Source organism: Pteronotus mesoamericanus, unplaced genomic scaffold (genome assembly GCF_021234165.1).
Source record: "Pteronotus mesoamericanus isolate MK-2021 breed Mesoamerican mustached bat unplaced genomic scaffold, CSHL_Meso_final scaffold_1135, whole genome shotgun sequence".
Lineage (NCBI taxonomy): Eukaryota > Metazoa > Chordata > Mammalia > Chiroptera > Mormoopidae > Pteronotus > Pteronotus mesoamericanus.
Window position 1 is genome coordinate 1055453 of NW_026555300.1, and position 10564 is coordinate 1066016.

General features: G+C 40.9%; 1 protein-coding gene across 1 annotated transcript; it reads right to left on the minus strand.

Moving 5' to 3' along the window:
- Positions 1 to 332: 332 nt before the first annotated feature.
- Positions 333 to 10353, minus strand: LOC129081546 (zinc finger protein 883-like). Its single transcript, XM_054587217.1, has 3 exons — positions 10061 to 10353; positions 9080 to 9206; positions 333 to 3603 (listed from the first exon to the last, which is right to left on the minus strand). Exons 1-3 carry the CDS (start codon positions 10256 to 10258, stop codon positions 1964 to 1966), a joined length of 1965 nt encoding a protein of 654 aa, XP_054443192.1. The 5' UTR covers positions 10259 to 10353; the 3' UTR covers positions 333 to 1963.
- Positions 10354 to 10564: the final 211 nt, after the last annotated feature.

Sequence of the window (10564 nt, forward strand, 5' to 3'; positions counted from 1 at the left end):
GCTGAACAGATGAGCTACTATCATTAAAACCCTCCAAATATATAGGGAAATCAGTGTTTACCTACAGATGGGTGAAGAGGTGGCAGAAATAAAAAAAGCCATGAAGTAAATCCCCAAGGACAGATATGATCAGTATTTTAACTATGGTGATAGTTTCAAGCAGTGTTTTAACTATGGTGATGGTTTCAGTTTTAAGTATAAGTGACTGACCAAATAGTATACTTCAAATATATTAATTAAAGATTTTAAAAATGGTTCAAGATGTGAAACTTTGTATGTCCAATGCCTTTTGAAAATAGGTTTGGAAAGTGTATGTTCAATCCACGTTCTCAAGACGCCTGGGACTTTGCCTCAGTGACAGCAAATATAGCCAATAAAGCTGCCATAAAAGAATGCTGGGTGGGTCATAAAAGTGACATCCCTCAACTGAAGATACCCTTTATTTTTTTCTTCCAGTGCAATGGCTTTGACATTAACATCTAATAGGTGACTGAAATCCTCAAATTTTTGAAATAATTTTACTTACTGATTACTCAGAAGAGGCACATTCCATCTAGTTACAGTCTCCTCAACCCTATTTAGGCCAGTGTTCCTGTGGCAATCACAGCTTCCCCATACCCCTGTGGGGCTACTAGTGACCATCACCTATGGAATTGCAGACATTGTGACACATGGCCCTTTGTAAAACCTGGGCCAGAGATTCTCTCCAAAATATTGGCATCCTTTGCAAAGGAAAACATCATGCTGCACCCATACGTACTTAAGGTTGTCTTAGCTACCCCCTCTTGGAGTGACCTCTGTCTCTCCTGAAACTCACAGCATCTAGGCTTCTCGTGAAAACTATAGAGAACCCAGTGTTGCCTAGGTAGACGGAATGAGAAGTAATGCAAGTTTGGGAAAAACTGAGTTAATTTCTACAACAAACTGTACCCATGGAGTCAGAGAAAGTTTGAGACACATGTAAAATTGTTCACTGGTTCATGCTCGTAGGGCAGAAATCTGCTTATAAACTACCCCACACAATACACAGAACGCCCAAGATTAACAAATTTGGGGAAAAAGGCCTTCATTACTTTACAATCCAAAAAGAAGGAAGCCTGGCAGTTCTTGCAGGGGTGATGTGGCCATTCAGAATTTTATTACTGATATCTAGCAAGAGCACATCCCTGAAAAAGGGAAAAACCGTCCTTCTACAAGCTGATAGCTGAACTCAGATGATGTTCTCTGGGCTTATAGTGTGTCGACTAGTGTATGAAAAAGGAATAAGAATCTAAAAAATAAGTTCCATTATCCCTAATTTTGTCCTGGCTGGTGTCAGTGGATTGAGTGCTGGCCTGTGAACCTAAAGGTCACCAGTTCAATCCCAGCTCTGGGTTGCAGGACAGGTCTCCAGAGAGGGCATGTGAGAGACAACCAATCGCTCTATCTCCCTTACACTGATGTCCCTCTCCCAACTCTAAAAATAAATAAAATAAAATTTAAAAAAGTTAATCTATTACTTTCTCCAACAAATCAGCGAAATGTTACCTTCTCTTATGTGCTTTTTTAACATTAAAATGGTTAACAGATGCAATCTTTTGGCACCAAATAGGTGGTGCAGGTGAAGTATCTTCAGCAACAGAAATATGCAGTGATATGGAGATATCTGGCAAGACACCTGGGTAAATCAGAAAGTGCAACATGGACACACAGGCTTCCCACATTAAAAAAAATTATGGGGAGTCTATTATAGATGATTGGCTGTATGAGATTTGATTCAGATGAACAAGGCTTCGAAGAATTTCTTTCTGTAGTATTAACATGAACGAAAAACTGCACACTTCCTACACTTCTAAAACAATCTTCCATGTGAAGTCACGTGAGGAGAACAATTTTGGCTGAAATATTTCCAACATCTCTGATTATAACAACAACTAGAGTGACTATAAGACTACCCACATTCACTGCATTTATAAGGCCTTTCTCATGTGTGAACCCTCTGATGATAACGAAGGATATCAATTCTGGTAAAAGATTTTCCACATTCACTGCAATGATAAGGCCTTTCTCCTGTGTGAACCCTCTGATGAACACGGAGGTTAGTGCTAGTGCTAAAACATTTTTCACATTCACTGCACTGATACGGTCTTTCTCCTGTGTGAACTCTCAGATGAACACGGAGCCTAGTGCTAGTGGTAAAAGACTTCCCACATTCACTGCATTCATAAGGTCTTTCTCCAGTGTGAACTCTCTGATGACAATGAAGGTGATTAATTCTGGTAAAAGACTTTCCACATTCACTGCAATGATAAGGCCTTTCTCCTGTGTGAAATCTCTGATGATATCTGAGGCTAGTGCTAGTTGTGAATGATTTGCCACATTCATTGCACTCATAAGGCCTTTCTCCAGTGTGAACTCTCTGATGACAACAAAGGTGATACATTCTTGTAAAAGATTTCCCACATTCACTGCAATTAAAGGGCCTTTCTCCAGTGTGATTTCTCTGATGATAACGGAGGCTAGTGCTAGTGGTAAAAGATTTCCCGCATTCAAAGCACTCATAAGGCCTTTCTCCTGTGTGAAAGATCTGATGATAACGGAGGTTAGTGCTAGTGGTAAAAGATTTCCCACATTCACTGCATTCATAAGGCCTTTCTCCAGTGTGAACTCTCTGATGACGATGAAAATCACCAATTGTAGTAAAAGATTTCCCACATTCACTGCACTCATAAGGCCTTTCTCCAGTGTGGACTCTCTGATGACAATGAAGGTGATTAATTCTGGTAAAAGATTTCCCACACTCATTGCACTCATAAAGCCTTTCCGCAGTGTGAAATCTCTGATGATCTTGGAGGCTAGTGCTACTGGTAAAAAATTTCCCACATTGACTGCATTCAAAAGTCCTTTCCCCAGTGTGAATTCCATGATGTAAATGAAGGTAATAGAGCCTGTTAAAAGATTTCAGACATTCGCTGCACTCATAGGGTCTCTTTCCAGTGTGAACTCTTCGACAATAATGAAAACTAGAAATACTGGTAAAATATTGTCCACTTTGATGACACAGAAAACACTGGGGTCCAGTATGAACACCTTTGTTCTCAAGAATCTTGTGGTTGCAACCAATTGCTTTTTTATACTCATTCAGGATGTAATGATTTTTGCTGTTTTGAGGAGTCACCCCAGACATTGAGAAATCATTTGGCTTGTCCCTGGTTTGAGTAGCCTGTTGCTGGAGATGTCCTGACCTGGTAAGGATGTCCTGCCCAACATTGCCATAGGTAAAAAGCTTCTGGAACACATTAAAACTGCAGGTTTTCGCAAGTGACATCCTATCCACTCCTCTTATGAAAGACTCCTCTCTCATGTGGTGCTCCTGATGCTGCTGACACTTTGCACTGAAATAAAATTGTTGTCCACATGCTCCACATCTCAGCAGTTTCTGGCTGTGTTGTGTTTCCTGCTGCTCAATGCAGTGAAAAATGTCTTTCAAGACTGGCCTACAACTCTCACAGGGATGGCGTTGCCTGGGAGACAAAAGTATACTGGGATTCTTTGCCTTTGACACTCCTATAGAATCGTTTTGTTCACTTGATGCTTTCATATCCTCGGCTCCACAGCAGCAACCTGAACAGAAAATAAAAAAGGTGGTAAAGTATGTGTTGACCTTATAAGAAAGAAATATCCACATCATAAATGGCCATCTGTCACAGTTAGGCATGGTTCTAAGAAAAGACTTTCAAGGAAATGGAGTGAGAGTCTGAAGAAATGGCTATTATGCATTACTTTGCTCCAATGGTCAGTCTGTGGTGGAGGCTTCATGAAGGGAGAGACAGGAGCATAGAATGGGACATAGAGAAGACAGGCAGGGTCTACTCATTGTTCCTACACAAATGGTTTCCTACAAGACCCTTCCTGTTGGTTATGTGAGTCTGTGTAGAATAATTTGAATGAGCTCAAACCCATAAACATCAGTTGTACCAGAGCATATGATGTTCAAGGTCATATAATGATACATGTACATTCTGATGATCTGCAGGAATGGAGAAAGTTTGAACTGTGGTAAATGGAACCTGTAAAAGAAATGGTTGGGGTGTAAAGTTTAGAGGAGAAGATTATCCATGGGCTGGGAATCAGATTAGAAACGATAACTTAGAACTGAGGGATTGACAAAACTTCAACAATAAACAAGAATTAGTATAATGGGGTAAGGAAGTGGCAATGGTAACAAAATACTGTTGAACAAAATGGATGCCTACTTTTGACCTTAACGAAGCCCTGTCATCAAACCTTGTTCAGCAGCTGTACACCAAGGCAAGGATACCTCTGTGTCCATGCTGCCATGGATAAAGTCATGTTTATCTTGGGATGCACAAGCAATTCTCCCCCTTAAATCTCAGTTTAGCCATTCCATGCAACACACATGATATAAAATCTAAGAGCAAAACTGAAGAGATGGATGTCCAGCACTATGGTAGAACAAAAAAGCACAAGAGACCAAGGAAAAAAGGCCTATATGAGTGACTTCAGCAAGATGGCCTAATAATAAACATGATACTTCTTCATTCTCCAAGAACAAGGAGACAGCTATTCACAACAAAATCAATCCCAGTGTGGCTCAGTGTGTCAGGTGCCATTCTGCAAAGCAAAAGGCTGCCAGTTCAATTCCCAGTCCAGGGACACACCTGAGCTGTGGGTTAGGTCCTGGTCTGGCCTGTACAAGAGGCAACCAATTGATGTTTCTCTCCCACATCAGTGTTCCACTCCCTGTCTTTCTCCCTTCCTTGTCCTCTCTCAATAAATAAATAAATAAATAAATAAATAAATATATTTTTAAAATAGGTAACTCAGAAAAGTTACAGGATAGAAAATCAACATACAAATATCAGTTCCAACCTGGCTGGTATGGCTCAGTTGGTCGGGCATCATTCTACAAACCAAAAGGTCACTGGTTAGATTCCAGGTCAGGGAATATGCCTGGGTTGTAGGTTTAGTCCCTAGTTGGGGCAACTAGAGAGGGCAACCAATTAATCTTTCTCTAATCTCCTTCTCGCTCCCTTCCCTCTCTCTCTCTAAAAAACAAAAACAAAAACAAAAAAACCCAAAAATCTCTCTCTATATAATATATATAGATATAATATATATAGATATGTTTTATATATCTATATATATTTTATATAACATATATTTATACTTAATATATGTATATCTCTGTGTGTGTGTGTGTGTGTGTGTGTGTTCCATTTCTACACAGTGAAAATAAATTCTTTGATAAAGAAACAAAGAGCCCGGGCTAGTGTGGCTCAGTGGGCTGAGCAATGGCTTGCAGACCCAAAGGTTACTGGTTCAATTTGGGGTCAGGTCGCACGCCTGGGTTGTGGGCCAGGTCCCCGATTGGGGGCAGGCAAGAGGCAATCGATCAATGTTTCTCTTGAACATTGATATCTTTCTCCCTCTCTTTCTACCTCCTTTCCTCTCTCTCTAAAAATAGAAAAATAAAACCTTCAAATTAAAAAAAAAAGAAACAAGGAAAAAAAGAAACAAACAGCCACAGCCAGATGGCTCAGTTGGTTGGAGCATCGTCCCATACACCAAAAGGTTGCTGGCTAAATGTCCAGTCAGGACACATACCTAGGTTGGGTGTTGGGTCCCAGGTTTGTCATATACAACAGACAACTGTTCAATGTCTCTGTCTCTTTCTCTCTCTCCATCCCTCTCCTGCCTCAGACTTTAAAGTAAATATACATACCCTAGAGTCAGGACTGAAAAAAAAATAAATGAAGGAAGTAGTCAAATATACAAGAGCATCAAAAACAATGTAATATTCAGGAATACATTCAACCAAAAAGGTGAAATGTCTATACATGGAACACTATTAGACTGTGATAAAAGACAAGGAAGAAAACATAAATAAGTACAAAGACATTTGGTGTTTTTGGAATTGAAAATATAGTATTGCCAAAATGTCTATACTGCCCAAATCAATCTACAGATTAAATACAATTTCTAAGATAATTTCAATGGTATATTATAAACAAATAAAAAATGCTGAAATGTATGGAATATCTTCAAAGAGCAAAAGCAATCCTGAGCAAGAACAATCTCGGTGACCCCTCACTTCCCGACTTCAATCTATTACAAAGCCAAAGCAACAAAACTGTATATAGATCAACAGAACAGAGAACATAGAAATAAACACAGGCACAGACTTTCAACTAACATTTGACAGTTAAATCTCAAGACTTATTTATAAAAAAAAAATAGTATCCTTGATAAATGGTGCTGGGAAAAAAGGATATTCACAAGTAAAACAACAAAACTGGACACCACTGATGAAAATGAATTCAAGTTACACAAAGAATTAAATGTTAGTCCTAAAACTTAATACTCCTTCAAGAAAAATTAGAGAAGCAGCTCTGGAGATTGGTTGTGGATATGGTTTTCTGGCATGTGACAAGATCCATCAGACAAAAAGCACAAAAACAAACAGTCCAGACTACAACAGATGAAAGAGCTTCATTATAGCACAGGAGCAATTAATGTAATGAAATAAAAAGGCAATCTACAGGATTGGAGCAAATACTTGCAACATCATTTAAAGGTATTGCTTGGAGGTACTGTGGGCTTGGTTCAGAAAACAAAAACAAAGTGAATATTGCAATATAAAAATTCACAATTTTTTTATTTTCCCATGAATAATAAAGTTAGGTTAACACTACACTGCATGCTATTTTTTAAAATGATTTTATTCATTTATTTCTAGAGAAAAGGGAAGGGAGGGAGAAAGAACAACATCGATGTGAGAGAAAAACATTGATGGGGTGCCTAGCGAACACACCCCAACCTGGGATCAAACCAGCAATCCAGGTATGTAACCTGACTGGGTATTAAAGTGGTGATTTTTTGTTTTGCTGGATGGCGCCCGAAGAAGTTAGCCACAAAGGTCAGGGTTGTATTGAAGGCTATTAGTAACACAATACCTTTGTCTAAAAAAACTCCTAAAACTTCCAGTCAGGATTGAGGCTTTGCCTCTGTGTACAACTATAGCAAAAATCACAATTAGATTACAAAACAAGTATCACACAGATTTGACAGAGAATCAAGGTGTATGGAAGTCGGACAACCAAGGATTTAAAGAAGCCACATTCATACAGATTGGGAGGAGGGGAGGAGATGCAGAGTCACAAAACAGTGAAATGGGTTTCCCCTTAGATATAAGGCTCCACCTGACACAATTTACAGGTGCCTTTTCTAAAAGAGCCCAGACTACTAAGACAGGGTGTCAAAGCAGCTCTACCTAATACACAGAAACAAACACAGGGAGGCTGCCAAATTGAGGAGACAGTGAAATGTGGTCCAAATGAAACAAAAGAATGAAACTCCAGGAAAAGAAGTAAATAAAATGGAGAAAAGCAACCTATCAGATGCAGAGTTCAAAACACTGGTTATTACTATGCTTAGATAAATCACAGGGTACTGCAATTAAAAAAAAAAAAAAAAAAAAAGGCCCAGGCAGAAAAGAGGATGGCATTAAATGAAATAAAGAAAAATCCAAAGGGAACCAACAGTAGAGGCAGCATTCAATCAGAACAGCAAGAAGAAGAATAGAAACAAACAAAAAACATGAGAATAGAATAAGGAATCTCTGGGATATCTCCAAATGTACAAACATCCGAACCATACGGGTGCCAGAAGGAGAAGAGCAAGATCAAGAAATTGAAGACTGATTTGAAAAAACAAGAAAGGAAGCTTCCCTTATTCGGTGAAGGAAACAGACAAACATGGCCAGGAAGCACAGAGAGTACCACACAAGCCGGACCAAAACAGGACCACATCAGGACACATAATAATTAAAATTCCAAAGGTTAAAGATAAGAGAAAATCTTCAAAGCAGCAAGAGAAAAGCAGAGAGTTACCTACAAAAGAGTTCCCTTAGGACTGTAACCTGAATTCTCAAACGATACTTTGCAGGCTAGAAAGGACTGGCAAGAGTATTCAAAGTGATGAAATGCAAAGCTATCATTTAGAGCTGAAGGGCAGATAAAGTGCTTCCTAGATACAGTAAAACTAAAGGAGTTCATCATCACCAAGCCATTATTGTATGAAATGTTAAAGGGAACTAATGTTAAGAAAAAGATCAAAACTATGATCATTAAAATGGCAACAAATGCATAACTATCCACAATTGAATCTAAAAAACAAACCAAGCAAACAAGCAGAAGAGCAACAGAATCAAAGAGCATGGAAATCATCTGGAGAGTTAGCAGGGAAGGGGGAGTGGCAAAATAGAGGAAAAGGTGCAGGGATTAAGAAGTATAAATTGGCAGGTACGAAATAGACAGGAGAATGCTAAGAACAGTATAGTAAATGGAGTAGCCAAAGAACTTATATGCATGATCCATGGACATAAACTAAGGGAGGGGAATTACCAAGGGGATGGGCGTTCCAGATGGAGAGGGGCAAAGGAGGAAAAATTGGGACAACTGCATCAGCATAATCAATAAATATACTTAAAAAAATTGAAAGAAACTATACATAATTAAAAAGTTTATCACTGGTTACAAGGATCTAAGCCTGCTGAAAAAATGGCGACACTAGACTTGCTAAATGCACCACTGTCAAAAACACTGAATTTGTAAAAACAAAAACAAAAACAGAAAGAAAGGCAGGCCACAATATGTACAAAGCACAATGAAGCAAATGCAAATACAAGTATGTGAAAAGGAATTAACATATAAAACATACAAGGGATTCATTAGCCAAAAAAATGTCGAGAAAAACTTCCCCCAAAAATGTACAAATGAGCAACAGGAATAGAAAAAATGTTTTTCCTCAGTTAATCAAGGTGATATCCATTAGGCCCCCTGCAACACTACAAGCAACAAATCCTTCCCTAGGACTTCAGTAGAACACAGATTGATTAGCACTACTGGGAGACAAAAAGACAGTGAAAAACCAGCCCTACCAAGTAAAGCTACTCAGAAAACTGGAAAATCAAGCAGCAGTTGCAGTCCACATATTAGTAGAGAGTACCCCCTAGAGAAGAGGAGGCATGGGAAGTGCAAAGCCAAATCTACATCACTGGCAAGAATGAGGGTCTTACCCAGCGAGGATATAAGTTCAAAGTTCTCCAGCATCACATCCAGGTACAGGCGTCTCTGACCCTCATCAAGGAGGTACCATTCTTTCTTAGAGAAGTACAGGGCAATGTCTTCAAAAGTTACACCAACCTGGCAAAATTGAGACAAATGAAGCCAGATCTGTCTTTCCAAGAACCACAATCCTATTTTTTACAAATCTTTCCCATGCTCAATTTCCCAGTTCAGTGTGCACACCATGCCCTAATACCTGTGCTAGGCTGCTCTCATTACAGTCCCATTAGTCACGCTTACCACCTTCACCAACGGAAGCTGAGCTGGGGGATGCGGTCGACCACAGATAAATGTCCTCTAAGCCTTTGGCCTTGAGTGCAGGGTCCCATCCTCCCTGACAAGAAATACCACTGAGTCCCAGATCATGCTTACAAGACATAGCCAAACATGGGCTTATGCTTCACCCTGAAGTCCCCACACCAGGTACCCAGGACCATCATCAGTTCAAGGTTCCTCTAGTTGAGCAGCACATCGTTGTGGAATGTCTGGTTCCTTCACATCACACTCCAGGTTCACTCCCTAAGCTCTGCAACCTTCCTGCTCAACACCACAGTAGTCTCCCAGGACTCACACATGAAATAGGCACACGGAGAGTGCTTCACAGGTTCCAGCAGGATCCAGCGCAACCCGTTTTCTGATGGATCCCACAGCCCAGGAAAGCCTGGAATGTCTCAGTTCTCCCTGCCTGCCTCTGATCTTTGCTTCAAAATTCACCACCCAGATCTGCATGGGCATTTCAAGTAGAAATGATTCTTTACCACTCTGAACTGTACTTGCTGGGTCCTAAGAAACCATAACGCTTCCATCTCGAGTGAGACTTCACGGTCCTCGATGACGGTCCTGGGACGTCACTATAGCCCACACACGGGGCTTTGGTATTCGGTGTGGTAAGGCGATGATGGGGGTGGACGTGTGAGGGAATGTGCGCTTACCTCAGCCGGGCACCTCAGCGAGGTCACCAACGGACGCTGTCGGCGAGACGCAGCGGTGGCAGCGGGAAAGGAGACCGCCCCCGACATGGCGGCCCCCGTTCCGGCCCCGGGGCGAGTCTCCCAGGCAGCGGCACCCAGCTTCTTACTTTCAGGTGTCCTATGTGGACCACCACTCTGGCTCCTTCCCCGCCCCGGCATCTCTACTAGACTCCAGCGATCTGGAGCATCCGAGGCCTTAATTTAACTGGATTAAGGCTGACGCAAAATGCCGCTGGTGAGGACGACGCCGGAAGTCCCGCCCTCCCCCGTGTGCGACAACGGAAACGCCTTTTCTGAGCCTTCATTGGCTAGGCTTTTGCCGGTAATCAACACTCCGTGTTCCGAGTAACGTGGGTCTGAGAGTCCAAGGCAGGGATAAGGAGTTTCTACGGCACTTCGGCAGAAAAGACCAAGATCCGCCGGTAGGGAGAATGGGAAATGACAAGTCCTCATGAAAGACACATT